The sequence below is a fragment of the Falco peregrinus genome, chromosome 5 (assembly GCF_023634155.1).
Source record: "Falco peregrinus isolate bFalPer1 chromosome 5, bFalPer1.pri, whole genome shotgun sequence".
NCBI classification, from domain to species: Eukaryota; Metazoa; Chordata; class Aves; order Falconiformes; family Falconidae; genus Falco; species Falco peregrinus.
In genome coordinates, this window is record NC_073725.1 from 69,747,890 (window position 1) to 69,764,603 (window position 16,714).

Genomic DNA, 16,714 nt, shown 5'->3' on the forward strand with positions numbered 1-16,714 from the left:
AGCGCGCACGGAAGGCTGGGACAGGCCCCCTTCCGGCGCGGGGCCCGGGGCGCTCTATCTCCCGCCGTGACCATAGAGGCGGGCGGGGAGGGCGGCCCCTGCGGGGCGGGCGGTGCCTGCAGGGCCCGGAGGCCGCGACCCTGCGGGGAGCCCTTACGCGGCGCCCCCGGCCGGCGGCGCCCCCAGCGACACGGGAGGGGCCCGGCGGGGCCTCGGGGTCGGTACCGGAGGGCAGGGACCGGGCCAGAGCGGGAGCGGTGCGGTGGGAGGCCTCGCACCCGGCCCAGGCCCAGCCGGGCCTCGGCCCACCCCGGCTCGCACAGGCCGGGGCCGCGCCGGGTGCCGGAGCCATTTGCCTTGCGCAGCCCCACGGACACGACGCGCGGGCGGGCATGGGCGTTGAACGGGCCCGGTGGCCCAAACCGGCCCCGCGCCAGGCCGGGAGCAGCCACTGCCACGGGCCAGGCCAGCCCTGGGCCAGGCCACACTCCCGCCGCCATTGCTGCCAGAACTACAGCCTGCGTGTTGCGCGGCTGGGATCGGCCGTGTGCAATGGGCCTGGTGAAAGGAACAGGTGATTTTGCTGGAATGGAAGAGATGGGATTGTTCTGTCGGGACACATCCATCCCTGCCAAAGAACCGAGGTGAACAGTTCAGCCCAAAGAACTGTTTTCCATGTTCAAGGACAATTCCATTTAATTTCTTAAAGTTGAAAATATTGCATTGAAAATATAAAACTAATGGAAAATACTGAAATTTTCAACAAATTACAGAATTTTGCATCTTGCTGTCAGTATAGAACTAGGCCTTGCGGGACTCATTCCTGCAGCACCAGGGCAGCTGTCCCAACTAACACACAAAGTCTTGATCAATTCTGTCATCTGGCTCATGGCCCAAATTCAAGCAGTGAGGAATATTCATCCCATAGATCACGAAACAGGTCTAGCTCTAACGCTTTTCTCCTCAGGAGGTGGACAGACATTTGCAGGGTGAAGGTGACTGTCCTATACAGACAAAAGGAACCCCCAGTCTGCTCCATTCTAACATTCCTGAAAGTCAAGCAAAAAAAAAAAAAAATAGGAATGCTAAATTTGTTATCTGCACCTTTAAAATCAACCCAAGTTTGACGTCATCTTTACTAAAGAAAACTATTGTAAGGGGCCGCTGAAGATCTGCCCATCCACAAGCTCTGGTTTTCTTGCCAGAGGAGCTGCTGCGCACACCAGGCTGGAGAAGGAGGTGTCACCTCTCCTGCCACCCCCATCGTGCCTGGAGCTATCTTGAGGTGGCTGCTTACATCAGCTCTGGGTGTGCAGAGGAAGGGGATCCCACCTCCTGTGTCTCTGTGACCACCATCAGGCACAGCAGCCTTGAAATAAACACTTGCCTGGAGGAGGAGGCTGCTGCTCTGTGCTGTCTGGTCTGTAAGCATGAACCACCCGGCAGAGCCTCCAAGGCAGGCAGCCCCGTCAGGTCCCAACTCATTTCCACCCGCCCATTTTACTGCATCCCCCTTTCAGCCAGCTCCCGGTACTCCCGGTGCGCTGCCATGCCCTGAAAGCCACACGCTTCCTGAGATCCACCACTGGCAACCACGGAGAGGCAGAGCTCCCTTCCCTCCTGCTCGGGGAGCCAGAATTCCCAGTGGAACAACAAGCTGATATGGAACAGGGGATTAAAGATGCTCTCACAAGATGCGCTCCCACAGCTGGCGCAGTGCTGGAGGCCCTTTACCCAGTAATTCCACGCATGAACTGAACTGCTGCCTCAGAAGTGAGGACAGTCAACCCTGTAGCTTTCGGCTGTGCAGCAGCGCCCCGCCTTCCTGTCTTACCCCTCCTTGGCCAAGGTCTTGTGAGATGCAGGTGTTTGTGTTTGTCAAGATCCAGCTGTTTTTCTGCCAGATGTCTTCTAGCAAGCAGCGTGGGTCACCCTGTGAGCCAGCAGAGCCAGGGAGGCTGCCAGGGCTGGGTATCGGGGAGGGCAACAAGAGACAGGCGCAGCCTCACGCCTAAACCCAGGCTGCTTTAAATTCAGAGGCTATTGCCTGATGTTAATTAAAAAATATATGCATAGCAACCAACATGAAAGCACTTCAGCACCATTCCCACAGGTAGCCAGAGGCCTCCCCTTTGAGCTGAGACCTCGTTGCTCCCAGTGCACTGGTTTTAGATGGAAGTGCCCCCTTCCCCAGTGCATCCTGGCTGTCACACTTCAGGCTTCTGGACATTGAACACCTGAAAGCCCCGCTCACTCCTGCGAGGCTCGGGGTTGTTGGCTCTATGCTGAGGTCTGCTCTGTGCTTCATCGGCTCAACTTCACGTGCTCACACAGGGTGTTTCCCGAAGTGATGGAGCCTCACACTCTTCCAGGAAATAATTACTCACAACAGCAACCAGCGTGGGGTTCGTCACACACAATATTTCTGCAACTGAGGCCCTCACAGTCAGGATGGAAATACCCCCATGCACCAAGATAGAACAGGCCTCTGAAAAGAGGATGTGGGGACAACAGAAATGATAACATCTCACTCTGCCAGCTTAGAAGTGGCTGTGGCCATCAGACACAGAAGCTTGTGATTATGAGCAAGGCCGCTCTCAGGCACGCAGTGCTATGCTGGCACTGCTTCAGCACTTCATAGCAGTTGCCACCAGTGCTCCACTGTGCTCTCTTGAGGGGGTGGGAGAGGGCTAGGAAAGGGGTCCGTCCAGCCTCTGCTGGTGAATTGCCAGAGGTGGAGGAGTCCCTGGTGTGTGACGGGCCATCCAGGGAGCCATCAGAGCCAAACCACGGTGGCCTTTCTTGCTCAAGCTTCTGGGGAGGGAAACAAAATTCGCTGCCAAGTCCCCACTGCTACCTCTTTTAACAAAAGCAGACCTCTCCCGCTGGAATGGCTCTGCTGCCTTCGGACACTTCTCCTGCTTGTTTGCTAAGCAAGTCTCATTAGAGAGAACCTCAGCCCAGCCAGGCTGACCTCTGGCTGCCTTCTGCTGGACATTTACCGCGTTGCTCACTGTCTCCCAGTTTTAAAGCCCTGCTTTGAGGCAATCAGAGACTCTAACCACTTTCTTCAGTTTTGGTTTATTAGGTTTAAGCCTATTTTTAAACAAAACGCTGCTTTGCACATCATAGGGCAATTTTCACATTGGTCCTTGGTTCTTCCAGCTGCAGTAGTTTGAACCAGACTTTAAAGAAAACTCTGGTCTTGGTGAGTAAACTGGGGTCCAGACAGTATGCCCCAGAAGTCTTTAGTAACTTGCAAGACTTTCCACAGCAAAATAAGAAGCCAACAGCCTCCACCACCAAATCCAGGACAGGAAACAGTGGGCTAAATCCTTCTCCTACATCACTGCATAAGCAAGGGCACCAGCTGCTGCACTCAGGCCGTGGTCTCCCCTCTGCAGCAGCACATGCACGGACAGACAGGCACACACAGAAGCCACAAAAACTGCGCTCCTGAGAGAGGAAAGGCAGACGACCAGCTGCTCCCCTGTCACTGCCTCTAACACCAGTGAACAGGAAAGGCTACATCTATTTCTTACGTTATGTTTTGTTTCATAGCACAGGCGCACTGCTAAAACTGTCACCCATGCTGCCACAGACTGGCATCTGTTCCTGAGTCCACCTGCTCCAGGAAAAACTGGAAAACAACCCCTGCCTGTTCCTTGGACTTTCTGTGGAACGATGGTTTTCATCCACCTGGCCAGTCCAACTGCCTTGAACAGAGGAACCATCTGCAGCTGCCAGTTCAGGCAGGCAGCTTCCATCTGCCGCAGGAAAGGATTTAACCCTTCTGAGGCTGCACTGGGACCTACAACGCCTGGATTTTACAGTCTGGGCTAATCCACCTCTGTTGACATGTGATGGAATGCCTCGATTTTGTATCCACTTCTGCAGTTATAGGTGCCTCACTTTGCTGTTCCTTGTAAGTTGCTCATCACTTCCAAGTGAAAAGAATGTGCTTGGTATTTCTGTCATTGAAAAGCAAATTTCCTGCCTTCTTGTAGGGAACTGCACAGAGGAGGCCTCAGTTCCCCCTGCAGCTGCTGTCCTGCTGTATCACTTGCTGCTTCTCCCCCATGCCAGCACACCTTTCGGTAAGACCGCAGTGACTTACTTTCCTTTCCTACTTGCTGCTGTTGCTGAGGATGGAAAGGTTTCGCCCTTGTCCGGTGGGAAAGGCCATTTACAGCCCACAGATTTCCCTTCAAATTAGCCACTTTGGACAAATGCAACTGCCATTTGTGTTTCTGCTGCCTTTTACAAGATCACCAATGTTTTGCGGTGGCCAAATGCCATATAGATACGAATGGCCTCCCTGGGGATAAGCCCATGTCCCCATCCCTTGGTGGGCCAGCTGTTGCTGCTGGCGCTGAGGGAAGGCTGGATGGTGTGGCTGGGGCAGTGGGGGTGCGCTGCCCCTTTGGGCAGTGCTGGGAGGCCAGATGAGCTCGGCCTGATTGTCACCCTGTGCCAGTGGGGTCCTGGGCTGTCCCAGCCATGAGGAGCCTCCCAGAGGGAGGCAGAAGACCAGACGGGCACCTCAGCGGCACCTGTGAGGATCTCAGGGTTCAGATGGAGGTTCAGAGCTGGCCTCATTGCTAGCTCAGTGGGTGCTTGGCCCTCCATGGCCCCCTCTACCCGGGCACACTGTCCTGGCCTGGGGGAGCGCAGGGTGCTGCTCTTGGCTGGGCAGCAGCAGGGCAGGAGAAGGGGCTGCCCTTGGGGTGCAAGGACCTGGCTGTGGGGGCTGGACGGGAAGGCGGGGTGTCTGCAGCATGGGCAAGAGGCACGGGCAGCAGTCCCAGCCTGCGAATGGGACAGTTGCTACAACCTGCTGTGCCTGTGCAGGTGGATGCATTTAGGTGCTGCAGGGAAGGAGGCATGGCTGGAGCTGCAGGGTGCCTTGCGAAGGAGCCTTCACCATTCTGGTACAGGCTTTCCCGCAGCCCCGAGGTGATCCACGCCTTTCCCCGAGCTGGCCCTGGTGCTGCTGGGGAGAGAAGCTAACCAGTACTATCGGTGGCTGGACACTGCCTGCCCAGGGCTGGGCCCACCAAGCAAGGGCACATCGCTTACCCACCTCACCAGGGCTTCGATCGGCACACGCCGGCGGAGGCGAGAAAGGCTCCCCAGCACAGAGGCTCCCTTCATTTCTGCAGCGACACCATCCCAGAGGCACAGCTGTGTGTGAGCTGGCCCTCAGCCATGCTGCCTGCTTGCACCGCATGCCACCGGACAGCTATGAAGTATTCTGACCTGACTGATCTCCTGAGACAGCACATTTCAGCGAAGGCTTAGCGCTCTAACATTCCCCACTCCTTGCTCGCCTGGATGGATGACCTGCCCATGCTTTATCCTTGGAGGCTGGCGACATCGGCAGACTCTGGGGCATACCTGTGACCTCCTGCAGGACAGGGAGCAGCCGCTGGGCACAGAGGTCCTCAGGCCAGAGGAAGCCAGAAAAGCAGCGAGAATGATGCAAGGGCTGAGGAAGAAGGGGGCACTCCAAAGCAGAGGTCCTTCCCAAAGTGAGTTCTTCTGGAAGAAGACCCAGAAACAGGCCAAGGATTACAGGGACAACCCTGCAAGACTGTTGCCCAAGAAGGGAGTAGTGGGGGTATCCACCTTCCAAGGAGTTGTCGGTCCTTCCTTGTATACATGCCAACAGGAGAGTCCTGTAGAAAGCAACTGTTGCTATTTCCTTTACGTGACAAGGCATTTTTGACAAGAACAAACAGGAAAATTGGTCATGAATCGGTTGGTGTGGCCAGGGTGCTGCCTGCTGTTGACACCAAAGGAGAAATGTACAGGGTGGAGAGAAGAAAACTATTTGAATGAAAAAGGAAACAGAACTCAAGACTTGATTTGTGTAAAGGCAGAGCAAAGGCAAAGGGCTAAGCAGCTGTAGTGCCCGTGGGGGGGCATGTAAGTGTGGGTTCTTCACACAGGATTTTCTCCTTGTGGGACTCCTGATGTCCTGAGCTTGGCTGAGCACCTCTGGGCACCTGAGCACTGGTTGCTCCACTGGAAGGGCTCCCAGCCCCTTGCCAGGTACAGGGCAGAGCTATTGTCCCCTCTGGCCTCAGGCCAGTCCCACAGCCCCAACCCCTGCCAGCAGGACGCTGGCCAGGGTGGCCACTGAACCAGAACCCAGAGAGGTGTCATCAACCTGTGTTTGCTTAGCAGGAGGGCCATGGTGGGAGGGCAGTGACTTCTGTTCTGCAGCAGGCAGACGTGACAGGCTTGCGCAGACCAGAGCTGCTGCCCCTCCACACCAGTTCAGACCAGGACAATACAGGCAGGGGAATGGGGATGCACACCTCCAGCCACCAGCATGCTGACCCCTGCAAGTGGCCGTTCAGCTGCGCGGTGTCAGCCATGCACAGTGTTCCCCTACACAGACGCATCACCGGCTATACTGCTTTTAAAATTAAATTGTCAGTATAAGCTGCCAACAGCCTCACTAACCACGTAATCCCACACCAATCTCTCTGCCTTCTTCCACACCTGAGGCCTTTTAGCAGCCTGCAGTTTCCTGCCACCCCTCAGCCTCCCACTCCACACGGGTTATAAAAATGCAAACCCAGCAAAAGTTGCGTAATGATTTACCAACTGCTGCTTTATTACCCAGCAGACACCAGATTAATCTCACCGGTTAAAACTGGGTGGACAGAGTCCAGGGCTCACACACCAGGCAGCTGTTTTCAGGCAGCCCACTCTCCAAGACAACCAGCAAAGGGATGCTAGACCCTGAGCGGGTGTTGGGAACACATCCACGTGGGGTTGCACACATCAGCATCGGGCTGTACACACTGTGGCAAGGGGATCGTGCCCAGGGCTAGCATCTCCGTTAATCGTGGGAGTGAATGCCCAGGGACTGGTGAAGCCCTGAATCATTTATGATGATGGTGGTATCACAGAGCATCTGGCCACACTACTGAGAGTGGCAGAGGTGAACAACCGTGCTGGTAAACCGAGGCAACCTTTCCTGATGTGCTGAGGGTGAACTGGCCTGGCCTCTGGCACGTGGGAAGAACTGTCAGCTAGCAAATTCCTGTCATTTACTGGGATGCTCCATACTTTGAACCCACTAGTTATTTCTCTGGATTCAACAGTAAGATATAACCTTTTGCACTTGTGGATGCTCAGAGGTTCTGTCAGAGCAGGCTCAGCTTTGAAATTCCTGCACGTGAGCAGATTGCCCACTGAGCAACGGCACCTCTCCAGCCCCCACCAGCCCCAATCCTTCCAGCGGGCAAAACTGTGTGCCACTGACCACGCTGCCCCACGCGGGGCCAAGCTGAAGCTGATTTTTCTCTTACATGCAAGATTTCTGCAGACACTGTAAATTAAATCAAATCCCACAACACTATGATATTCTCAAACCCAGAAATGGAGTTTGGCAGTGTTGAGGCAGCCCGCAAACACCTCTGTCAGCCTAAAGCTTCTCCTCACTACCTGTACCTCCGGCTCATTTACTCCAGCCAAGCAAATCTTGTTCATGGCTGCCCAAAACATCTGGTTCGTGCACCTACCCACCCACCCCCACCCCCAGTGTGTGCTGGTGGTGGAAAAAGAAGTGATGTGAAGCTTCAAAATTCCGTACACAGCACAGGCTGGAGGAGAGAAGGGCAGGGCATGGTTCTCCTGTTTAGCACCACCACGTCCCCAACTCCAGGCAGCGGACAGCTTCCTCTTGTCAGTGCATGGTTTGTCGAAGTTGTCCCTTGCTTTAAGGACACGCAGCTCCAACACAGACGCTAACTGAGCTGGCACTTTGCTGCTGTCACCGGCTGCGCCAATGAGATGGATGCATTGACAGGATCTGGAAGCCAGGTTCACCAAGCTAATCCATGAGGCTCAAGGCACACAGACATTAACTGAGTAATCTTTGTGGTCATCTTAATTCCATCGCAAGATTATGATAAAGCTTTATAATTTATCCTTTGTAAAATACTTTGAAACTTTGGGTGGAGAGCACTTTGGAATTACAGAAAGCATTCCTTTAATCTCCTTTATTAATCATGTAATATCCACAAGGGAGACTGATCCCATGCAGACACCTCTTTATCTCCATGGAACTGTCTTCTCCACTCTCACGTATGTTAATTCTAAATTTTACCTTTGACAGAGGCTCTGTCATAAGGAATCTCAACGCTCCAGCTTCACGCAGGATTTTAATTGTCTTTCAAAGCGGAGCCAAAAGGTTTCTGCTTTCACCTTTCTTTGTTAAACCCAGCTTCCTAACACTCTGGGGGTTGGTTGCTTTGGTTTAACTGAACAAAACTGAAATCTTAACCCATCTCCAGTGAGGCAGAGGCTGAGCCAGCCCCGGCAGACGCGAGGAACGTAGCAGGTTACTGCAGCTGCTGGAGGGAAATACGTAAATAGCTCTATGGTGATGGGCACTGAGCCAGCTGCAGTTGGTCTGCGGATTTGAAAATTAGGCGCCAAATGGTTGTTCTGAAAAAAAAAAAAAAAAAAAAAAAAAAAAAACCCAAACCAAAAACAACCAAAAAAACCCGGGGGTTTGTTTTCACAAGCTTGGAGATCAGTGCCAGGTTTTATATAATAACAGCGCGGGGGGGTGAGCGCTGCGTGCTGCCCTCCCACAGCTCGGTTGGAGCAGCAGTGATCTAAGGGATGCTCGGAGCAGAGCCGGGATCGCTCCTGACCGATGAAGCGAGCTTTGTGAACTCGGAGGAGCCGCGTTTCAGAGCCAGTCCCCACCCTCCTCCACCACGCTCCCCAAACGGCTAAAAGATGAGGGACCTGCACGTGGAGGGAACCTGAACCCCCTGGGGCGCCGAGACCCTGGGGCTCCCCTTGCAGCCTGCGTAGCAGCCTCATGTCTTCGGACCCCCGAAAGTATAATGAGAATGAAATTCAGCTCTGTATGCGAAAGGCAAAACTCATAGCGTCTGAGATTATTGGCCTGATAGTTATTTAAAGGTGACATGAATAATCCCTTCCTTGATCTTAGATTAATTTTGCTATTTACCTATGTAAATCGCTGCTAGTTATGCACACGAATGCTCACGGCTCCATCTCTGCAGGCTCCAGGGCTGCCGGCAGCCTGACTGGAAGGAAACGGTGATGTTGTTCCTACCTGGCCTCCTCATCTGTTTCCAGGGGTGTTTTCACAGTATTTTATTGCCAAGGAATCTGTCTTCCTATTACTTCAGACGAATTCCTGGGCTGCGGGGGGCCAGTGAGGGGAAGGCTTGGTAGCCAATGCTGCTCTGAAGGCTGTGCTGCGTCAGGCACCGCAATGCTTCCTCTGCCCGATAAAGGCTGTGCGTGAATGAGTCGCACTGTAGAAGCCTCTCCATCGCTCCTGCCTGACAGACGTGGCTCTTCTTAGCACATGGTATTATACGGAAATCGCTGTGTGGAAAAGTGACAAAGTGGATTTGTGGGAAGTTGAGGAGCCCTGACCACTGACACCCCCACCCCCCGCTTCTTCCTTTGCCACTCCTCTGCTGAGATGGGGGGAAATATGAAAGGATTTAAAAATGAAATTCTCATTTCTTTCTGGTCACTTGAGACCAGGGTCTGGTTCCAGTACAAGAGTCTAAAAGGGCCACTCGGGTTCTCCTGACCATGAACGTAACTCACCTTCCTACCACGAAGGAGTGAGCAATCCGAAGCACAGACCTGAATTCTCCTCTCCAGGCTTGGTTAATGCTTCTCCTGGTGTGATGCACGTTGAATTCTACCTTGGTGAAGAGATAAAAGCTGTAGCAAATTTACTAAATGTTGTTCAAGGCTCTTGCCAAACACACTCTCTTCACACATTAATTACAGCGTGGTGTCTTGTCTTGAAAAAATCCTTGTTCTGCATAGTCTGCCGTCTGCTTTAATTGCACAACTGTGCACTGTGTTCCTCTTTGCTCTCTTTTATATCTCTTACCAAACTTTCTCATAGCAGATGAGGAAGACCTCATCCGCGACACATGGCACGCTATCCTTTCCTCTACTCACTTTGGTGCTTTCTGTCCTGACACTGCTGGATGCAATTTTATTAAAAAAAAAAATGAAATTCTGCAGCAGAAATCTGTGGTGAGGTGTGAGTGCTTTTTCCAGGCTTGTTGTCATTGCTACCAATTTTTTAAGCACTACTGCTGAGGCTGGATTGATTTTGGACTGATAGGAAAACATTCTGTGCTGTATGGTTAATCTTTGCCCCTTCCTGAAATTACTGAAAATATCTGAGACAATCAATTAAACAGTGACAGGCTGCTCAGAGTGAGATAAGGAACATGAGGCAGAGGGGAAGTTAGGCAATGAAGAAAGGACAGAAATAATCCTTCCGTTAAAGACTTACAAATAATAAAAGTGTAGAATGAGAAAGGGGAGGGCATGGCAGCAGCTGCTGAGAAATGAAAGCAGTTGAGGTAAGAAATAGCAGTGGAAATCCTGCATCCCCAGGTTCACGAAAATGCCAGAGTCATTATGAAATCCCAGACAGCATCAGAAAACTGGTTACACCCAGCCGTATGGGAGACTGGTCGATCACTGAGATGATGCTCTGCATCAAAGGACGCGCGGGGCTTTCCTTTGCCTTTATTAGGTACTGGAAGTAATCTCTTCATGCATCTGACAGGAGAAATACTCCAGCGCTTGGCAGAGCCTATCGCTGCTGTCTGGGTTCTCCCACATCCCAAAACTTTATTCTTATCCTACCCAGACAGTCAGATATGTTGCAAGTCCCTTGGAGCCAGAACTCTGATACTGAGCCCAGGGCACTTGCAAGCTCCTGGCCTTCTCTCAGGGTGGAACCTGTGCGTGCATCAGCCTCCTCCAGTGCTCCACTTCCCAGAAAGAGTCAGCCCGGGGGAGTGGGTGAGGCAGGAGCCTCGGTGTGCTCTGAGCAGGTTCCCAATCCGAAAAGCCCAGGGAACGCAGCCGCAGGGATTGCCATGGCTGCTGGCAAGGCAGGTACAGCAGCCTCACCTGGCCAGGTGAGGCCGGCACAGCCCCAATTGTCCCTTTGTTGAACGCTGCGTGGCTGTGTCCTGAGCTAACAAGTCAATTTACCTTCTGACAGCAGAGAGGCAGGTCATTCTAAAATTGTTTGGGGTGAACTGCCAAAGTCCTTAGTGAAAAACGTATTGCTAAATATTGAGAGATGAATGACAACGCTGACCCTGGTTCATCAGGGTGATCCAAGCGGACCAATACTGGAACAGATGCTCATTCTGGGACCAAAGTGTGCACTGTACTCCTGTAAAACACGGTTGCCTAGTGGGGTCTCAGCTTTTCCCCTTCCCCCGTTCCCTTGATGTCTCCTCTCCCCATCCCAGCCCCAAACTGTTTTGTTTTTTTTTAGCAGAGGTAGGAAAAGCGAATGTACACATTCAGTTCACAAGCAGGGGAGACTGGTGCCAAGGGTGAAAGTCTGCCAGTGTTCTGGTAACTGCTAAAGAAAGAGACCTTCTAAAAAATGCAGAAAATACCAGGTATTATTATTGAGGCATATTTCAGGAAGTGTTTCTAGAAAAAAATATTTTACTGCAACAAAGTTGGGATCAGCACTATGAAAATCACTGGTAACATTGTAGGCAACAAAAACCCACAAACCCTTGAAACATTCAAAGGTTCTAAGCCATTATCTGAAAAATCTGATAGAAAAATAAGGGGGAGGTTTGGGCTAAACTTCATGAACAAAGAGGATTTATGCCTGGATTACATTATCATTCAAAATCGGGCAAAAACTTGAAAAGCATTTCCAAAATCGATGCGCTAAGTGTCACGTCAAACCACAAGAGCTGATGCAAAATGGCTCATACGGAGGCTTTCCGCGCTCCTGCAGTGTTTTCTTCTGGCTTAACATAACCTAAGTTTATAAGTGGTCTTCCACGAATCCACTAGTTGGAAACGGCGTGTGGAGGGAGAACAAGCTCCCGGCAGGAGCACGGCGGGATGCTCCGGCGTTTCCCTGCCTCTCCCGGGGCCGGCAGCTCGTTCAAATGATGCCGGGGCAGCCCCGGCCGCGGGCAGGCGCTGGAGCCCAGCCAGGAGCAGGCAGTTTAGCATCAGCAGGCAGTTAAGCATCATCAGCAGGCAGTTTAGCATTTGCAGCCAGGCGCCAAAATTCAAAAAACGCTCCGTGCATCCAGCGCCGGGGGGCGGCCGGGAACAATGGGGCGGGGGGCGGCCCCGGGGCCGGGGCTGGCCGGGCTGCGGCTGCCGGCGCTCGGCGGGGCCATGGGCAGGGGCCGCCCGCCCCGCCGCGGCACCCTGGGACTTGTAGTCCCGGCTCCCTGCCGCCTCCTCCAGAGCCAGGCGTGCCCCAGCCAAGCTGGATGTGGTCGGGGAGCCGAGCTGTGCAGCGTGTCACCCCGTCGGGCAGGGAGGGTGTGTAAGTGCTGCAGAGGGGGCACGTGCAGGGGGCTATATGCTTCACTTATTTCAGCTGCAGCCATAACCCCCCCCCAAGCAAGCTGCCGATCCCCACAGCTCCGCGGACCTGATGGGGGTCCTGCCCTCCGCTCTGCTCCGCGGACACGATGGGGGTCCTGCCCTCTGCTCTGCTCCGCAGACGTGATGGGGGTCCTGCCCTCTGCTCTGCAGGAGGTGGAGGTGAAGGAGCAGCCGGTGTGTCCCGGGAGAGGTGCCCATGGCAGGATGGGTGCTCCGCTGCCCACCGGCCAGGACAGCGCATCCCGCATTGGATGCGTGGTTTGAAACTGCATCCACGGGAAAACCGACCCTCGGTACGGGCCGGCTGCTAGAGGTGCGCAGCGACTGCGAGAGACACTTACAGCTACTTGATGACGAGGGTATCGAGTGTTCAGAATTCCTGGATTTATTGTGAGGTTTTCCAGTTTGAGGGGTACTTGACATTAGGATCCCAGATCTAACGAGGATCGCTCAGGTTCTGTTATGAGGATAAACCCATTCAAGCCTATTTGTCCAGCCTGGCTCCCCAGGCTCCTTTTCATATACCACATGCAGTATTTTCTTGCTCTCTTTCCATTTCTCCAGGTCTGTCCTCCCTCTCACCCACAGCACTTCGTTGCGTTATGTTCCTGCTGCCTCTTCTCCTTGCTGTCCACGTGTATGGGTGACAGACCCAAACTTGTTTTTTCTACTTCTCAGGCAGAAAATCTCCTTTTCCTCAGCTTTCCTCGGGAGCCGAGAGGCGCAACGGCCGTAAGCTGTTCAGCCGCTCAAGTTCTGGGGCATGAGGAATTACCTCGTGGGAATGGTAATCCAGTTTATATCAGTTAAGTCAGAAGTTGGGGTATATTCAGTAAAAATATGTTTTGGGAAAAATTGTACCCCAGATCTTTTAGACGGGAAAACTTCTTCATGGTTTTTAGTTTGTACATGTGGCTGTGTTCCCTGGGACGGTGGAAGGGCAGCTTCCCTCTTGAACAACCCGATCGGAGCCTGGGGAGGTGTTGCAACCGCTCAGTAAAACTTTTGGAAAAAATTGCTAAAATTTACCAAACAGCACATCTAAAAAATTCACCCCTGGAAGGAGCCCATTGGTATTTTTTCTGGGACACTGCACCCCCAGTTTAAGCCAACAGCAGGTCCCTGGCCTGTGAAGGGTCAGTATTAGCAGCAGGGCATGGCGAGCCCACCAGCGGCCCTGGAGCGGGTTACATGGCGATGCTTTAGGTGACCGAGGCGAACATGTGCCCTGTAAGCGAGACGCCACGCAGGCTGCCACGCAGCTGTGCCAACACGCAGCGCGGCTAATGCTGCATCGGGGCGGCCGTGCTGCAGCGTGGGGGTGGCCGCCGGCGTGGGGGGGTTGGGGAACGTGGGCTTGGGGGGCTGCAGGGGGAAGTAGGGGGGCCATGAGGGGCCAGTGGGGGCTGTGGGGGGCAGCAGGCAGCTGTGGGGTTTGTGGGGGGTAGCAGGGGGGCTGTGGGGGGCAGTGGGAGGGCTGCAGAGGGCCATGGGGGGCAGCAGGGGGTCTGTGGGGGGCAGTGGGTGGCAGCAGGGAGGTCCATGGAGGTCCACTGGGGGCTGTGGTGGGCGGCAGGTAGCTCTGGGGTTTGTGGGGGGCTGTGAGGGGCAGCAGGGGGCCGTGGGGGGGCATGGAGAGCAGCAGGGGGGTTATGGGGGGGCATTGGGGGCTGTGGGGGGCCGCAGGGGGGCTATGGGGGGCCATTTGGGGCTGCAGGCAGCTGTGGGGTTAGTGGGGGGCAGCAGGGGAGGTCGTGGCGGCCCACGGGGGTCTGTGGGGGGCAGCGGGGAACACCGGGGGCCGCGCTCGGGCCGGGACCGGCGGGGGGACCCGCACCCACCATCGCCCGGGCGGCAGCGGGGGGCGACCCCTGGCAGCAGCTCCGCTCGCCGCCGTTTGCCCCCGCCGCCCCCGCCGGCCCGGACTGCAGCTCCCGGCGCGCCCCGCGCCGCCGCCATCTCGGCGCCCAGACTCCATTTCCCAGGCGGCGCCGCGGCGGGGGGGGCGATGTCCGCCATCTTACCGCTGCCTCCTCCCCCGGTGCGGCGGGATTGAATGAGCTCGCTGCCCGCCTGCCCGCGAATCCAGCGCCATGTCAGGCACCCCGAGCCGCGGCACCCCCGGCGGGACCCCGCTGTCGCCGACTCGCATCTCCCGCCTGCAGGAGAAGGAGGAGCTGCGGCAGCTCAATGACCGCTTGGCCGTCTACATCGACCGTGTGCGGGCGCTGGAGCTGGAGAACGACCGGCTGGTGCTGAAGATCTCGGAGAAGGAGGAGGTCACCACCCGGGAGGTAAGGCCGGGCCGGCAGGGCGAGCAGCGGCGGGCGGCCGCCCCGCTCCGGCCCGGGGAGCGGATCCGCGGCCCAGGGGCTCGGCCGGCCGGTTCCCGCGCGGCCCCTCGGCCCGCCCGCCCTGAGGCGGCTCGGCGGGCCCGGCGGCGCCATGCGCGGCCCGGCGGGCCCGGGGCGGGGGGCGAGGGCTGGGGGGGCGCCCGCGGCCCTCGGGGGTGCCGGGAGGGGCGGCTGCCCGCTCGCTGGAGGCGGCTGGGGCCGGCGGGAGGGCGCGGCGGGCCGGCGCGGCGGGAAGCGGCCCAGGGCGGCGGGCGGGGCCCGGGCTGACCGCGGGCGGGCGGCGTGGCCGGGCCGGGGCTTCGCCGCCGCCGCTGGCCCGTTCCCCGGGCGGGGGCCGCTGGGGCCGGCGCCGGGCACGGGCGTCCCGCCGCGGGGGAGCCCGGACCGTGTCTCTCGGCGCGGCGTGTCCGGAGGGCTGGTGCGATGCCGGAGGGGCGGGAGGGCCGGGAGTAACTTCGCTCCTCGCCGGGGGAGAGCCGCTGCGGCCGCGCCAGCGCCGGGGAACCCGGCCCCCTGCGAGAACCGCTCCGAGCTGCGTCCTGTGCTCTGGGGGCAAAGCCGGGTTTTGCTTTTCCCTACGCCGGGTTTTGCTTTTCCCTACGCCGGGTTTTGCTTTTCCCTACGCCGGGTTTTGCTTTTCCCTACGCCGGGTTTTGCTTTTCCCTACGCCGGGTTTTGCTTTTCCCTACGCCGGGTTTTGCTTTTCCCTACGCCGGGTTTTGCTTTTCCCTACGCCGGGTTTTGCGCTGGATCTGCGCCGCCCCCCCGCCCCCCCCCCCCCCCCCCTCGCTGGGGGCCGGCTGCCGGGCCGGGGGTGCCACCAATGTGATGAACGTTTTATGTTCATCTGGAAGTTGATGTGGAAAAAGTTTTGTGGGAAGCCTGCAGGGAACAGCCTTTGCTGTGCCTCCGGTGATGCCGTGGATCGCTGTGCCGCTGTGTAGCCGCCCGCCACCCCCCCACCCCCCCCCGCCGCCGCCAAAGGGTCTGGTTTGATGATGCTGGGGGTGGTGGGAGGAGGGCTTGGATTAATTTCGATTCATTTCGTTTAAGTAGACTCGATGCGATAGCATCTTGTTTTGGGAGAGGTTTGCCAGTTTGCAATCAGTGTACACCCAGGGTTGGAGTAGCTTTTAAGTCCCTTTGTACTACTTAATGAGATATTACAACTTCCATCATGTTTTCAAAATAACTAGGTATTTCTAAACATAAAACACGGCTCTGTCACTTGTCCGGTGTGAAATCATGCTACAAACAAAATAACCGCGTCTGGTTCGGGGAGCTTCGAAGCCATAGGTTGCTGCAGGCTGGGAGTGTGTGTTTGAAATGCAGGAGGCAGAAGGTAATTCTGTGGACAGCACACATGTAAGAAGAGCAAGAACAGGACAAGCAGACAACGTAGATGTAATCTCATGAGATTTTTTAATTTGAACTCCTGTTAGCAGTTCTGTGTGTTACCAATCCTGGAAGAATACTCGGATGCAAAAATTGGAAAATAAACTTGAGGATTTTGATATAAATATTGCTTGCTTTGTCCCAGAGCTTTCCTTCTTCACTTTTCTTCCAGGCTTCAATAAAAATCCTAATTCTTAGACATACTCTAACAAACTTTTTCAGGATTTCTTAGGCTCTTCTTTGATGTGTCATAGACAATGGAAGATGCTTCAGCTGGTCTCTGGACCACATGCTTCCCCCATCCCTTTAGGACAGCTTATTTGTTTACATGTGCCCAGAAGAGGAGACTTTGTAGTCTGATTGTTTTGATGCAGGATAGCAGACAGTGGTTTAGGACTGTGGGGCCAGTAAAACTTCGGATGGCTGCCAGGTTCTGGGTTTACTGGAATGGGAGAATGTCCTTTCACTTTCAGGACCAATCTAGTAAACTGGATTTTCTGCTGACAATTCAATTTTCTTATTGCACTGTTAGAATT

At 55.3% G+C, this 16,714-nt stretch overlaps 1 protein-coding gene and 1 long non-coding RNA gene across 2 annotated transcripts in view; one reads left to right on the plus strand and one right to left on the minus strand.

The window, feature by feature from the left end:
- Positions 1–11,450: 11,450 nt before the first annotated feature.
- LOC129784513 (uncharacterized) lies at positions 11,451–14,554 on the minus strand. Its single transcript, XR_008747345.1, has 2 exons — positions 14,454–14,554; positions 11,451–13,401 (listed from the first exon to the last, which is right to left on the minus strand). It is a non-coding gene; the product is annotated as an uncharacterized LOC129784513 (long non-coding RNA).
- The window catches only part of LMNB2 (lamin B2), a 32,924-nt gene continuing 30,586 nt past the window's right edge, over positions 14,377–16,714 (plus strand). The window contains exon 1 of the mRNA XM_055804805.1: positions 14,377–14,723. Coding sequence (XP_055660780.1) covers positions 14,523–14,723 — 201 coding nt within the window. The 5' untranslated portion in view covers positions 14,377–14,522. The remainder of the gene's footprint in view (positions 14,724–16,714) is intronic.